Genomic DNA, 15,589 nt, shown 5'->3' on the forward strand with positions numbered 1-15,589 from the left:
CCCTGGCTCCTATTTTTACTGAAGGCCACCAGCCAGGACCCAGACGCATTCCTTTTGAAAAGCCCCCGCCATCTTGTTTCTCATTTTCCAGTTGAGGAACACCCCCACCTCCCAGCTATTTGCCAAGTAGAGATGACTGACACAGCCTGTGTCCAATGAAGAGCCAAGCTTTCGTGGCTCAAGTTAGCACTTGCCCTCAGGGGCTTAGGAAGTAGTAGGTTCTTTCCTTCGGGGGTCCCCGCATCCCCCAGATCAAATGGGGAAACCCACCCGCACCCTGACGGACCCCCCACCCGCACCCCTGCATACAACGCCTCTCAGCCACGCCCATCTGTTGCCTCTGCCATCTCGTTCGCAATCTGCTCTGCTCTCAATCTACTTTCCGGGTTTTTGTGTTTGACCTTCATTCACTTTGCTCCTGGCACAGTTCCTCTGAAATTCCACCGGGACTTGGCCAACCTCAGGGAAAAGGGATTTTGTCTTCATTAGGCCAAGGGAGCCAGTCAAAGGCCAAATGAACTTAGAGGCCATGGTGTCGCCGGAGACCAAAGGGGCCGGCTGGACTGAAATGCTTAAACCCAAATGACAATCTGGGACGTCTGGAAGGGCATCTCTTCCCTATGAACACCACAAACGGCCTCGCAGCGCTCTGTCCCCTCTGTGCTGACCAGCTTCAGGGCTCTAGCTGTTGGCCTGAACACGAGGGACGAAACTAGGAAAAGGCTAAGGAAGAAGCAAGGCCAGCTAGGGTGGGGCTGAGGAAGCCTGGATCGGGATGTGCAGAGCCACCCAGGGGGCTGTGGAACTCCACGTAACATTCCCGGCCCCTCTCCGTGTCTCCCAAGGAGGCACAGAATGTGCGTCCCTGGGATCTCTGACCACGAGATCCAGCGGGTCCACCAGGTGGCAGCGCTACTCCTGCCCGGTGGGGACGGAGCCTGCAGTGTGAGAGAATGGCCACCAGGGGGCAACACAGGGCCAACCTGCTTCACAACGCTACCGGTTGCCTAGCAACTGTGACGCAATGGGCTCCCAGTTTGCACCCTCTTCAAGGCCTCACAGGTTATTTCTGGCATAACAGACTGTTGCACAAGGAGTGGCCTCAGGAATCCCCAACTGCCACTCGTTTAAGCCGTGAGAATCTAAAATGGTCCAGGGACCCAAATCCAGCACCACCCTGGCGTCTAGGGGATTGGGCTACTGTCCCTGCTCCTCGGAATGCCAGGGATCAGGAAAAGAAGATAAACATTTTCCATTTCCCTCTACAGTCCCAAAGCCACTGGGGACACTGATTTCTCTAGTGGCTAAAGCGGAGCAACCTCCTCCCCTTCCCCTTTCCCACCCTCCCCCTTCTAAGCAGGGGCCAGATTAGCAGTATGTGACCTTGAGCCAGACCTTGAGCCTCCTGCTCCTTCCTCAGCTGTACTCGAGAGGGCCCAAGGGGGTGACGATAAGGTCCAGCTCGGACCTTCTGTGGCCTTGATTCTCTCCCGTCCCCCCAAGAATTCTGTCCTTGCCTCCAAACTCTCCCTGGCTTTGATGACCCTGAAAATAGAATTCTTCCAATTCCAGTTGGATAAGTATGACCTGAGAGACCAGAGATGGAACCAAGAAAGTGAGGCAGACACAAGACAAGGAGTGTGGTTATAATGAGCTCAAAGCCTGTGCCGGTCTGGTCTGTGAAAGGGCCTGGGTGAGCCAAGGTCAGTGCCCTGGGCAGAGTCATCGGGCTGCTCTGGCCGTGGCGGTGGTGGTTCCAGGCACGTCTCTGGGTTGTGAGGAACCCGCTGGCCCTGGGGCTGGGCTCCAACTGGGGCCCAGGTGTCGATCACTAAGGTATCGGGGTCTCTGAGGGGCACCACGTTGGAGGATCACACGGGCATGTGCAGCTCGTTGTACTCATCCTGGCCGTCCTCGTCAAAGTTTGGTTCAGCGTCTTCAGAGTCCAGCTGCAGAAGGGAGAGGGTTGGGAGAGGCAGGGAGGCGGCTCCCGCCCTCCCAGTCCCCAGCAACACCTCCGGCCAGCAGCCCACACCTTCCCGGGCCTCGCTGATTGCGGGGACCATGACGCCAGCCTGAAACACTTCCCTCTGGCCAAAACCCTCAGGTCGCCGGCCCAGTGACACCTCCCGATAACAGTAACGGTGACAGCCGCTACCGCCACTCAAGTACTTCCAAGGGGCCAATCCTCGCTCCTGTGTTACCCTGTACACCGCGTTCGGGTGGGTGACTTCAAAACCACGTCCCTTCCTCCAGCTGACCAAAACAGAGCTCAGGGTGGGTTTCGGTGCCACGCCACCCCCGCTTGTCCCTGAGCTGTGTGCTTTTGTGCAGGACACGACCTACACAGCTATCGGCAGTAGTCCTGTGCGGATTTCACACCAAACCGTCATACTTAGTGCTTTACCTGGATTAGCGCTTAACCCTCACGACACTCCTATAAGGAAGACTCCATTATCAGCCCTTTCCTACAGCTGGAAGTAAGATTCCAGGAGGTTAGGTAACTTGCCTCTGGTCACACAACTAGCAGGTGGCACAGCAGAGGCTGGGACCCAGGAGCCCCCGATTCCAGGGCCCATCTGCCCTCACACCGCCCCGCGCGGCATCCCTTACCGCCTGCAGCTCCCTTTCCTGGAAGAGCCGGGGCAGAAGGCAACGCCTCAGAGGCACCGTGAGCAGCAGCAGGAAGGGAAAGGCGAGTGAGGCCGCTGTGGACTTGACGACCCAGAGCAGCGCGATGCAGCCCAGCTGGATGCAGGTGAACAGGTGCATCCGCCACGTCTTCACCTGGGGAACCGGCCTCGAGTCTCACAGCGGCCCAGCCCTCCGCCTGCTCCCCCCGCCCCGAGTCTCTGGGGACTCAGCTCCCCAGGCCCCAACTTACCCTCCACCGTCATCCTGTCCATCTCCAGCCCGGGAATCCCTCGCAGCCCCTCCCCATCACCCCTCCTCCCCACCTCCATGCTTCCTGGCCCTACCTTGGTCACATAGGGTTGCTCAGGATGGTGTTTCGCCGGCATGAGGATAAGCAACAGACGCTGGGACAGCTGGATGCCGGACAGTGACGTGACCCCCATGTACAGGAAAATCCCAAAGAGCACAGCCAACGGGATCCGGCGCAGCACAGCCCCCATGACGATAGACAGGCCTGGAGGAGGTGACACAGACCTACCTGACTCCTCGGACGGCCCCCATGAAGATGGACGGGCCCCGTGGGGAGGGGATCTGGGCCTCGTCGCTACAAACAAGAGAAGATGGAGCAGGACAGAGAACCAGGAAAAGGCTCGGGGTAAAAAGGTTCACAGAGTGTTAAGAGGCAGGTTGGGGTCACAGCGGGTGCTAGACGTGATGCCTTCGGAGACTCAGGAGTCACCTGGGTCAAGTCCAGGATAGACAGTGGATTTAAGGCCACAGGGTCCGAGAAGGCAAGTCTGTGGGGTGGGGGCAGGGGGCCTTGCAAGGTGGGTGCTCTCACCCACGAGGCTGGCGATGAGCACTCCAGTGACCCGCTGCTCCCGCACCTCCTGGATCTGGGGCTTGTCGCCAGGAGCGATGGCAGTGCGCATAACAGTCAGTGCATTCACATGAGTGACTGAGCGGACGGTGGCAGCCGTGAGCCAGGGCAACCCAAACAGCCCACAGAGCCCCCCCAGCGAGCCGATCAGGAGCAGGTCCAGGTGGAAGCCAGAGCCCTTGAGCAGCCTCCGTGCCTTCTGGCTGACGATGAGCCTGCAGGGACGGGACGGGAAGCGAGGGCTGAGGGGCTAGGAGGGCAGGCCAGCCGCGAGGCCGGGCACACGCAGCAGGGACAGCGTCGTCGTGGGGGAACGACATGCAGGGAAGAGCTCTCCCCAGGGCCTGCCAGTTTCCTCTTTCAAGTTCCCAAAGTGATGTTCTCACGGCTAAGCAAATCAGAGCTAAAATCTCATACTGTGGGTATTTAAAGCACCACAAAAGCCAGATGCCAGATCTCACCACGTTGTGGTTTAAAACCAAAATGAGACACATGCGAGCATCACTGGGCGAGAGAACGTACTGCCAGAGGGTGGTGAGGACTGCCAAGTGCCACCTCGCAAATGGTGATGCAGACAGATGGGTATCGTGTCACAGCACCGCAGGGAAACTGTGCCCAGGCCCACGTGCCCCCCCCTTGCCACCACTCCCACCGCTTCCCGCTCTTCCCCAACCTCCTCCACCCAGGGTCCTCCAGCCCCCTCACGCAGTGATCTGTGTCTCCATGAAGATCAAGATGAGGACCAGGAGGGCAGGGACAGCCGCCGCCACCATCATCCAGGGCGGGAAGGGACGGGCACTGCCCAGGGGTGGGATGAACCACGTGCGCTTATGGGGGGATGTCACTGAGAGCCCTGTGGGCACCGTCAGCTTCTGCATGGCAGGAAGGAAGACAGGGTTCAGGCACACGGCCTCCCCATGCTAAGAACCCCACAGGGTGGTACTGCCCCCACCACCAAGTTCTGTGTTCCCTGTCCCAGGACTCCAGGAAACCTGGATGTGAACAGGTTTTGGGGAAATTAGTTTTCCATCTTCCAAAGTCACTGTCCCTGCAAGGGTCTGGTAAAAGAGAATGACATCTTTTCTCCCTGAGGCCCAGGGACACCTGTCATTTGGCCTCCAGCCCATTACTTGCTCCAGGAGTCTAGGCACAGGGTCACACAGCCTCACACACCGCCCCCCCCCCGGCTGGCCTCCTCAGCGGCCCCCAGCCCACCCACCCACCCCAGCGCGGCCCCAGCAGGTCACCATGTCACTAGGAAAGCTGAGGCCCACCCTTGATCATGGCCACTGCAGCAATGGGAACGAGTCGTGGCCTCCCTCTCAAGACTCTGGGGTGAGAATCCCCTGCTGGGGCTGGGGGGCGGGGGGGGTTCGCTCACCTGTGTGTAGGTGTCTGTAATAGAGTAATCCACTAGGACCATCACCAGAATGGAAATGGGGATGCCAAAATCCCCAATGATGCGGCGAGCCTGGAGAGAGGAGCCAATGGGGTAAAGGAGCAGAATGTGAACGTGAGGGTCAGGGGCACTGACATGAGGGCTCATTACTCCCGATTCCCTTGGGTCTGAGCTGGAGCCAGAAATCCCCTGACCCGTCCCTCTAAGTCCCACGGGTGCTGCGCAGCTCAAGAGGACATTCCTCCCCTGATTCAATTTCTCTGACACTTCCAGGGGGGAAGGGACTGCACAGATTTGGTTTAGGTCCATGGGTTGACCGGGACAAGGGGGAAGCCCCTCTCTGGAGCGGAGACTGGCAGTGACGGCAGGAACTGGGGGTGGGGGGGACCCACGGGGGCCCCCCACTCCCCAGCCATGCACCTTGCCACCCAAGAAGCGGCTGTTCCTGAACTTTCGTAGGAAGAAGGCAATGAGGAAGGTCCCAAGCATGAGAATGAGGGACAGCAGAGCCGTGTTGGGCTGGTTCCTCGGGCCCGGCGGCCCCTCAGTGGGGGGCAGGGCGCTCCCATTCAGGTCCAGCCCAGCCTCCAATGCCCCCTCGGGAGGGTAGAATGGCAGCAGCGGGTGCTCCGTGAATACCTGTGTGGGTTACAAGGTTGTGACACTGAACCTGGGCAGGTGACCCTAATTTCATCACCCTGATTTCATACAGCTGTGAGGGCGAAGCCTGGGTCCTCACATACCTGACCAGGCAACAGCATCACAGGACACCCAGCTACACCATGCACGCACACACGCGCGTGCACACACACACACACACACAGTCCTCTACAAAAGGAGCCCCATAGCACCGACAGCGCCCCACTCCATCACATACTGGTTGGACCCCACTGGAGTTCCAACCTGTACCCTCTGGCTGTGGCTCCCTGCCCTTCAGCGCTGACCTAGCCCAGGGTGTCCCAACCCCCCACGCCCACACCCAACGGAGCCCTCCTCCCTGCCCCCTCTGCTCCCAGGGCTCCATGCGCCACCCCCATGCTCTCTTCCCCAGGGTGCTTCCCAGCCCCCACCTACGCCCACCCCCCAAGACCTCTCTGGACCTCCACCTTGTAGAGCTTGTGGAAGGTCTCATAGATGAAAATAAGCGAGATGAGAAAGGCGAAGATCTCCTGGGTGAAAGGTGAGATATAGCGGACCAGGAAGCTGCCTTCGGCGGCCACCAGGGCAAGGACAAAAACCACCAGCCAGAGGCCAACCCACACCCGGCCGGTGAGGTACTCCAGGTCCTGGGCTCGGCAGAACTGGAGGACAGGAGGGAGGTGTGGTTACCCACAGAGGTCAGAGACCCTGGGCGGGGGGGTGGGGGGGGCGTGGAGGTCATGGGATCCAAAGGGGGAGGAGGGGAGACACTGCAGGGACCCATGGCCTGGGCCAGGGGACAGGGCGTGAGAAGCTGATCCCTGGGGAGGGGCAGGGTAGCGCCGTCACCTTGAAGAAGGCTTCTTCGAACACCAGCAATGGCCCGGAGAAGCCGACCACAAGAAGCGGCTGGGCCCCCAGCAGGGAGAAGAGGACGCCAAGCACAGCGGTGGACACAATCAGCTCGGACACGCCCATCAGGCCCTCCGTCTTCTCCCCTGGCGAGGGCGAGATCTCCCCAGTGGGAGGGCCCTGGCCTGGCTCCTTGGACCCGGGCCCTCCTCTTCATCTAGCTTACCCTGACCTGGGGACCCAACTAGTACAGAGCAGCCCCCCAGAGCCCAGCCCATCCCTCCCAGGCCCCTCACCACCAGCACCCCTGGGGCGGCCACAGCCTCCCTTGCCCCTTGCACCCCTCCCACCCCCTGCAAGAGTGATCCCTGGGATCCCCCGACCACAGACCTTGAGGGTGACGCTGGGCGCCTCGCCCTGCCTCCCCTCGTTCTCACCTAGCAGGCCCCCGAAGGTGATGGCGGGGCTGAGGGCAGCGAAGTAGATGAACAGCACGGCCGCCACGCACTGGGAGTGCAAGGCATCTCGCAGGTCACTGGGGTAGTGCGGGGTACCGACGCTTCACATCCCGCACGAGCCCCCCAAACACTGAGCCAGTCCGCAGCAGGGGGTCATCTTCGGGGGTCGCCTCAGAGCCCCCCAACTCCACAGCCAGCTCTGGGGGAACAAGGGGCTGTTGGAGCACAGACCACCCCTCCTGCAGCAGGGCCCTGGGCTCATTCCTCCCCGACAGGGGCTGGGAGCGGGCATGCAGGAGCTAGGGAGTCAGGGCAGGCTGGGTCACGACCTTAGGAGCTCCAGGGCGGGTAGGGGATGGGCCCCAAAGGGGCTGACCTTTCCCAGGGGCCACATAGCTTCCCTGGGTAGTCATCTCCACTTTGGTCTGTTCACGCTCCCTCCGCTTCCTCAGCAGCTCGCGCTGGAAGGCGGCCACAGAGCGCAGCAGGTCACGGCCCTCTACCTCCGATGGGGGGATCACGATGCTGCCATCCAGGAACTCGCTGATGGCACTCAGGAGGTCCTGCCGGTCATCTGCCTGGTAGGCAGCCTCATGAAACAGCTGGGGGCAGGAGAGGCAAGGGCTGAGCCTCCCAGAGCACCCCTGGGAGGGCTTCGGAGAGGAGGCGTTGGGCCCTCACAGAGCCAGAGGCAGGGTGGATGTCTGGCCACGTATACGCGTCCAGTCCGATTGTCAAAATACGGAGTCATGTCCCTGCTGGCCAGCAATCGGCCAGCCACAACCCTGAACCTCCAAATGCTTTCTGTTCCCCTAGGAGCTTCGAGATTTTTCCACAACGCCACAACTAAAGGGGCAACGCTTGGCATAGCAGGGGCCCCCGAAACCATTCTGACTAGAGTACCCACACCCTACAGGTTGGTCAGTACAGATTTCCAACATCACCCCTGGCCAGAGGACCTTCCTATCCAAGCCGAGGAGAAGCCACAGCAAAGACCGACATACCCAGCCCTCCCCTTCAAGTCTCATGACTCATCCAGAACTCTTTCTCCCTCTTCAACCACCTCCCCTTCCACGGCCCCAGCCTAGGGCTCCCTCTTCTCCCCTTGGCCAACAGCTCCTTCACAACCACTCCAGAGCACTGCCTCCACCCAGAAGGGCCCCCAGCACCCCTGCATCCACAGGCACCAAGGTAGGCAGGGAGAGACTGGGGAAAAGCAGGGCTCAGGGGAACAGGCCTAGAGCACCCAGCCCGGGGCCTGCAGGACCCACCTTGTCAGACATGAGGGTGGCAATGGAACGCCCAAGCTCGTGGTAGTCAGTGCTGGTGTGGCTGGGACCCAGCATCACAAAGAGAAAGCGAACCGGCACCGGGACCTCGAGCACAGACTCCAAGAGCACAGCCTCATTCAGTCGCACAAAAGCTGCCGCCGGCTGCTCCAAGAAAGGCACGCAGCCTGTGGGGGAGAGTAAGGCACCGGGCACTGGGTAAAGAGGATCAATCCAGGCTGGCCCTAAAGAAAACATCTGGGGCTGTCATGTACAGTTGAGCAGGTTGCGTGCTGCACGAAGAAACCCCAATCTAAAGAAACCCTATTCATTCATACGTTTACATATTTATTATGATTCATCAATAGATGAAACGTTCACAGTCTTCAAGAAAGAGTGCTTCTTTTTAACTCCCACAAAAGTGCCGTGCAGACTAGCAGCAGTCCCAAACAGCAGAAAACTGGACGGGAGGCAGGCAGAGGACTGAGAAAGAAAGAGCTGGGGGCAAGACAGGCTGTCAGGAAAAGCAGGTACAAGTTGGGGGGCTGGCCAGGGATGGAAGAGGTGGCCTGCAGGCCAGAGCATAAGACCAGCAGACCACAGCGGAAGGAAACCCACACACCCAGTAACCCCAGCCCCCTGCCCTCCTTACCCACGAGCACAACAGTAGCCTCGGCATCTTCAGGGATCTTCTCCAGTAGCTTCAGGCTTTTTCCCCGGTGACTGTCTCCCCCAGGCATGTGGAGGGGCTTCTAAGGACGCAGAACTGGAATAGGGCTGGGACCCTGACCGGAGGCCGTGGCAGGCCCTCCCCTCCCTTGCTTCAGCCCCCCTGGACTCTGCCCTCCAACCCCTGGACCTGGGCCCTGTTTTGTCCCTCCCCGGGGTGACGCGCCCCACATCGGGAGCAGACCACTCGGGCTGTGGACCCCTCCTCCAAGCAGCTCACGACCACCTCAGCCTTATCTCGTTTAAACGGCTCCCATGGGTCTGCCACACCATCTCATCTAAACCTCCTATTTCTGTAGGGCAGAGGCCCTCATGCGTATCTGGATCCCCCACATGCCTTGTGTGGTACCAGGCATCCAACCTTCCTGACCCACTCAACGAAGCCATCAGTGGCCTCCAGTGTGAAATCAGAAGCCCTCTCAGTCCCCCAGCCCAGGTCAGAGCAAGGCGACTGACCTCCTTGGCATCTGGGTCATGAGGCCAGAGAGGGGCTGGTTCCCCCACGTCCTCGGCCATGGTAGGCACTGCACCGTCAGGGCCATGGCTGGGGGTTGGGTGATGATTCCCCATGACCGAGTTCACGCTGGAGCTGGACGGGTTTCGGGGAAAGAAGCCAGTGTCCTTGTCATCATTGGGATGGCTGTGAAGAGGGCAGAGGGAGCAAGGCAGGTTAAGAGGAGATGCCCTTAGTGGACTGAGGTCATGAAGAAATGAGAAATAAAGGGTCGGTGGGGGGGGGGGGGGGCGCCTGGGTGGCTCAGTCGGTTGAGCATCCGACTTTGGCTCAGGTCATGATCTCACAGTTCGTGAGTTTGAGCCCTGCGTTGGACTCTGTGCTGACAGTTCAGAGCCTGATTCTGATTCTGTGTATCCCTCTCTGCCCCTCCCCTGCTCATCCTCTGTCTTTCTCTCTCAAAAATAAATAAAAACATTTAAAAAACTTGAAAGAAAAAAGCAAAACAAAGGAAAAAAAAGGAAAGGAAAAAGAAAAGAGAAAAGGAAAGGAAAAAGAAAAGAAAGAAAAGAAAAGAAAAAAGAGAAAAGGAGAGAAAAAGAAAAGAAGAGAAAAAAGAAAAAAGAGAAAAGAAAAAAGAAAAGAGAAAAGAAAAGAAAGAAAAGAAAAAAGAAAGAAAAGAGAAAAGGAAAGAGAAAAGAAAAGAAAAGAAAAAAGAAAAGGATCTGCATCCCTTGTACCTCAGTGTAAGAAAGAACCTTCTAACGGCTGGTGCCGTCCAAAGATGAACGAGGAATAAACTCCCTGTCGCCTGGGTTATGCAAGCAGAGGCTAGAAAGCCACACAGGTGAGTCTGTGCTCCTGGAAGAGCAGCTGACCTAGAAGGCCCGTCCCAGGCGCCCCACCCTGGCACCTGTGTTTCAGCAGGAGGGTGCGCAGGACACTGGCCCTGTCCTCCGGACGGATCTGGTCAGACACGATCATGGTCTCCACCACGAGATGTGCGATACCCGGCAGAGTGGTCTGCTCCAGGTCCAGGAGGGCAGCTCCTGGGGGCACAGTCGAGGAAGGGGGCAGGGCCCCGTCAGATAGGAACAACCACCCCGGCCGCCTCGCTCCCCCGGGGCAGGCAGACACGCGGCGCGAGCCAAGCGCCCGGGGCTCACCGTTCCACACCGTTCCACGTGGCCTCGCCGAGCCAGAGAGGGGGGTGTGCAAAGGGAACACAAGAGCAAGGGACAGCCCCTCCAAACCCGGGGAGGGGAGCCACGGGCGAGCTTCCCGCACGTAGACTGCGGCCTACTACGGCCCAGGTCCTGCGCCGGGCACCAGAGGCACAGCCCAGGCCCTCAGAGCTTACGGCTACGCAAGCAGTCAGACCCCACATCTCCAGAGTGGCAGCCGGACCTCGCCTGGGCCCAGGACTCCAGGGAGCAGTCCCCAAGAGCCGGACGGCCTGCTGCGGGCCAACCTCCGGGGTCTCTGAAGAGGGCACTGCACCCCAGGGCCAGGCCCGCGGGGTGCCTACCGTGGGCGATGGTCCTCCGGAGCTCCAGAAGGCTGCGGAAGGAGAGCGAGGCCACGTGGGGCTTGCCCCAGCGCTCTGTCTCTTCCTCCACATCCTCCTCAAACTTGATCCAGCGCGCCGTCTCCCGCCAGTGGGGCTCCTGGCTGCGGTCCAGCGTCAGCTCATTGAGCTCCACAAACACCTGAGGCAGACGCCAAGGTGAGGGTCTGGGGGCCGCCAGGTGGGACCGGCGGTCTCGGAGACACGGTGCCCAGGCGAGGCAGGGAGGAGGGAAGAGGAGGCTCTGGGGAGGAGGGGAGAGGAAGCCGCAGGCCCGGTACCTCATGAGGCCTCCGATCCAACGTCTTCTTCTTCTTCTTCCTGCGCAGGATGGGGGCCAAGCCACCGGGGCTGCCCCTCCCACCCTGCGTGCGCGACGGCTTCTTCACTAGGTGACGCCGCATGCCAGGGTTGTCCTCCAGCCGGTGACCTGCAGACGAGGCAGGCTTCGTGGTCCCAGGGGTCCAGCTCAGGGCCTCACGGCCACAGTTAACCCCTCCGGCCCCCTGCTCTGCCCAGCCAGTCTACCTGGCGGGTGCCACGGTCGCCCAGGGGCCATGTCCACACCTCCACACCACAGACAAGGACAGTGAAGCCCCGACAGGGAGATGGACTAGCCCAAAGTAACACAGGGGACCACCGGCCAAAGCACAGTAAAAAGGCAGACCCCAGCTCAGTCCACGGCCCCAGCTCCCTTCCCTCGCCCATGGCCGCTGCCTCTCATGCTGGAGCTCTATGACCTGTATCAATTCACCAGGCCCCCAACACTTTCCCTGTGCCCTCTCTCAGCACCCAGGTCTCCCCCATTGATACACACATCTGGCAGACTCAAGGAGAGCTCTGTCCCTTCCTCCCCGCCTGCCCCTTCCAGGCCAGCAGCTGCGGAAAGGCCAGCTGCCCAGTTACTCACAAGCTGGTCCCCCTGCCATGGGGCTCAGCTGGCCCTGGGTGGGTTCCCATGGGTCACAGTCATCAAGGTCCAGCACCAACATCTCTAAGTCCTCTGAGGTCAGCGAGTCTCGAGTGCTGGGGGCTGGGGCCATTCCAGGGCCCCGGCTCTCAGCGTCCTCAGGCCTAGGGCTTGGTGCCCCAATGGGCTCTGTGACCTCCTCCAGCAGGCTCATCATTCCCCCGGGGGCCGAGCCCTCGGCCCCTGCTCCCTCCCAGAGCCCTGGCTTTCCTAAAAGGTGGGAGCCTGGGCCAGTGGTCTTCACCCAACCAGAGCCTCCTGACTCCTGGCAGCCCCGGGCCTGCTCCCTGCTGCTTCCAGCCCCCTCCCTGAGTCTGTAAACACGCCCTCCCCCTGACCCCCACCCCCACATCACTGCTGCCATCGGATTGTTCCTGTCCCTGTCCTCAGGCCCTGGCAACTTTCCATGACGTACTGAGCTCAAAGCCCTCCCTCCCACCCGCGCCCACACACTGTGGTTCCAAGGGGGAGGGAGGTGGGGTCAGTGATGCCCCTGGCCCGGGCACAGAGCCCCGTGGGTGATGACAGGTGGCACAGAAACCAGGGCACTGATAAGACGGAAGGAATGTGCCGAGATCACGGCCAGGCCCTGCCAACGGTGGTGTGACAAGTATGGGGCCCCCGATGTAGGGAGAAGCAGGACCCAGAAGAGTGGCTCACGCTCAGGGGGCCAGTGTGAAGGGGCCAAAAAGAAGATGAGAAGATGAGCCTTAGGGGAAGAGGAGATATAAAATCTCCAAATGCCATGGGGGAAGAGAGGTTGCCTTATTCAGGGGGTGACTCAGAGGACAGAATCAGGACAGAAGGACAGAGGTGTCACGAAGGGAAATCTCAGCTCTGGCAACCAGAGAAGTGGCTTGGTGAGGTAGTGAGCTCCCCGCCCCTGGCCACATTCCAGCAGACAGGGATACTGCAGAGGGGACCCAGCGCTAGTCTGGGGAGAGCACAGAGCTTCCCCAAGGTTCCTCACAGGCGGGGCGCCCATGGGGGTGGGCCACGGGGGCTGCCACAGGGTGTCACTCACTCTTCATGTCGTCCAGGTCCGCGGAGCCCAGCATCTGGGCCTCCGCCTCGTCAGTGGGCACCTGCTGCTCCGGGCCACCTGGGCTACCCAGGGCACTGCCTGGGCACAGCCGTTCCCGAAGGTCATAGCTGGCCGACGGGCTCCAGGGCCGGCTCTTCTCCCCAGCGACTCGGGAGGCCCGGGCCCGGGGGCTCGGGGAGCTGAGGAGGCACCATGGCAGCCTTGGACTTGACAGGGAACCATGGTGGAGATGGGCCAGGTTAGGGGGTTCCTTTGCCCTCCTCCAGTTTGGGGTGGGGCCTGGAATAGCCCCCTGGGCACTAGACACAGACTCCTTCTGGGCAGAGAAGGAAGCTCACGTCCAGCTCCCTGCCCCCACCACACCAGTCCCCCCCTTCCTCTCTGTCCTTCCCCCTCTAGCCCTGTCCTCTCTAGTGACACCTTCTCTCTCCTCTTTGTCAGTCATGTGGATAGAGAGGGAGGCGTTCCCCTCCCCGCTTCCTCCGCCCCTTCTCCTCTCCTCCCCTCTTCCCCGGGGTCAGAGCTGGGGACAATCCCCAGGGTCAGGAAGGAGCCTGGGACCTGTTCTGGGCTGGATGCCAGTACCTGACTGACTGCTGGGGGCTCTTGTCAGAGCAAGGGCCCACCGAGGGCAGGGGCTTGGTGAAGGCAGCCTTCCCGGAGAGGCCAGGACTGTCATCCTCGTCACTTCCAATGGAGAACTGTGGACAAAGCAGAGTGCCTGGGTCCCTGCCCAGACTCAGCCCCCAACCCCCGACTCTGCTTCCCCCAGGCAGCCCCAGCCCCCTCTGCTTCGTCTTCCTTCCTCTCCTCTCTGCACCCCTCCCTGAGGAGTCGGTGCTCCTTCGGGGGCAGACCCATACCTTTGCTTTCTGTGGGGACCCTGAGGGCGGGGGCTCCACAGGTTCTGCCTCAGATTCCCCTTCCTCTTCCTCCTCCTCCTCCTCCTCCTCTTCCTCCACTCCAGCTGCCCCCTCCTCCTGGATGGGAGGGGTCCCCTCAGAGGGGGGAGCAGAGGTCTTCTCCTTCTTCCTCTTCCTCCTGGTCTGCCGGGCAGAGGTGGGGGGCAGTCGCCGCAGCTTGTGGGGTGGAGGCAGGCGCGCCGAGAGCGGGTGGTGGGTGTGGTGGGATGTGTGCCGGTGAACTGGGGGTGCAGGAGAGCCGGTTGGGGTCCCCACAGCAGAAGGGGGCCCCTCACCACCCTAGGGGCACACACCTTATTCTAGCTCAGGGCCTCAAACAAGGGCACCCTAGTCCTTCCTCGAGAGCCAGGCTCCCCCCGACACCTGTATCCACGTCCTGCCATTGGTAAGGCCTGGCAGAGCGGGGGAATGGGCCTAAGGGAGAAGGTCGTGAAAGGGGGTCTCGGGGAAATAGGACACGATACAGCAAGGGGGGAAGGCAGAGTCAGAGCTGAGGGAGGAGGCAGAGAGAAGAGAGCAGGGCCGGAGGTATGGCAGAGACTTGGGGAAGACGAAGGTCACGGAGGGAAGCCTCAGGCCCATCTCCCTGTGTCTCCCCTGCATCTGGGGCCCGGTCCCCTGGAAGGTGGACAGGCGATGGGTGAGTGAGGCAGGATGACTTAACATGGCATGGTGGCCCAGCACAGCGTCCAGCACAGCGTCCAGCACAAGATGGCACTGGGTGACCAAGCCAGTGGTGAGCACGGTGATGGTGGCAATGAAGGTGATGGTGGTGAGGGCGGCCACACTAGGGGTCCCCAGGCTACCCACACTCAAAGTCCCGCTCGCTGTAGCTGCGGCTGGGCTTCTCAGGGTCCCAGGCCGGGGGCTTGCTGATGAGGTCCCCAAACCTGCTCACAGCCAAGGTCTTGCCCAAGTCATCGTCCTCCTCCTCCAGGTCTGGACTCAGAGGGGGCTCCTCCAAGGGCACCCGGACCTGCAGGCTCAGACAGCCTCTCCTAAGGACCCTTGACCCAAGAACGCCCCACATCTCCCCCCTCCCCCCAACTCCCAGCCCTGGCTGTGGGCGGGGGGAGACCAGCGGGCTCCACCTTCAACAACCCCCTCTCCCTGCGCCCCAGGCTTGGGTCAGCATCCCAGGCTCCCCGGGCTTGGGAGGGGAGGGGGCAACAGAACTGAAAAATACCAAAGCGCGCCCCCCCCACCCCATACCCTCCAACCCAGCTCCATCCCCGGATCTGGGGGGTCCCAAGGTCGGCCAGAGGACTCCCCTCTCCTCTTTGGGGGTCCCTCCCGTCTTCTTCCACCCCCGCGCGCGTCAGTCACCTGGGGTAGGGGGGAGGCGCCCCCGGGCGGCGGGATCACTCCGTTGGCCATGGCCGGGGAGGCGACTTGGGAGCCTTGCTCACTGAGGGACCCGTGACCCGGTTGAGAAGAAGGGGGCGCTGCAGGGGCCTAGTGAGGAGCCCTGGGGGAGGAGGGCGGGGTCAGGAGCCTCGCGCGGCCGCCCTCTCCCCCTCGCCGAGCCCGATCCCCCCGCCCGCCCGCGCGCCCATCCGAGGCCCCGCCACGCCCGGGACACTCCGGAGCCCCGGCCCTGGTCCTGGCCCGCCGCGCCCCGCCCTGCGGTACCTCGGGGCTCCGGAGCGTGCGGGGCCAACGCCGGCCGCCGCGCCCCATCTCCCGCGCGCGCTCCGGGGCCTGGCGCCGCGCAGGGCCGGACGGCCGGGGGGCGCCCGCGGCGGCGGCGGCGAGCCGGGCCGGCCGGGCG

General features: G+C 61.5%; 1 protein-coding gene across 1 annotated transcript; it reads right to left on the reverse strand.

Moving 5' to 3' along the window:
- Nucleotides 1-1,644: 1,644 nt before the first annotated feature.
- Nucleotides 1,645-15,248, reverse strand: SLC4A3 (solute carrier family 4 member 3). Its single transcript, XM_047083919.1, is given in 23 exon segments — nt 1,645-1,949; nt 2,614-2,787; nt 2,979-3,148; nt 3,476-3,729; nt 4,220-4,386; nt 4,896-4,985; nt 5,334-5,552; nt 6,020-6,214; nt 6,402-6,550; nt 6,842-6,953; nt 6,955-7,061; nt 7,239-7,464; nt 8,134-8,318; nt 8,783-8,882; nt 9,316-9,499; nt 10,227-10,362; nt 10,842-11,022; nt 11,162-11,310; nt 12,875-13,074; nt 13,481-13,596; nt 13,759-14,039; nt 14,629-14,794; nt 15,145-15,248. Coding segments are annotated over 23 exon segments (3,690 nt in total). The 5' UTR covers nt 15,196-15,248; the 3' UTR covers nt 1,645-1,871.
- Between the last annotated feature and the right edge of the window lie 341 nt (nt 15,249-15,589).

The sequence above is a fragment of the Lynx rufus genome, unplaced genomic scaffold (genome assembly GCF_022079265.1).
Source record: "Lynx rufus isolate CCGP_SWC_20201006 ecotype Redwood Valley unplaced genomic scaffold, mLynRuf1.p SCAF_2, whole genome shotgun sequence".
Classification (NCBI taxonomy): domain Eukaryota; kingdom Metazoa; phylum Chordata; class Mammalia; order Carnivora; family Felidae; genus Lynx; species Lynx rufus.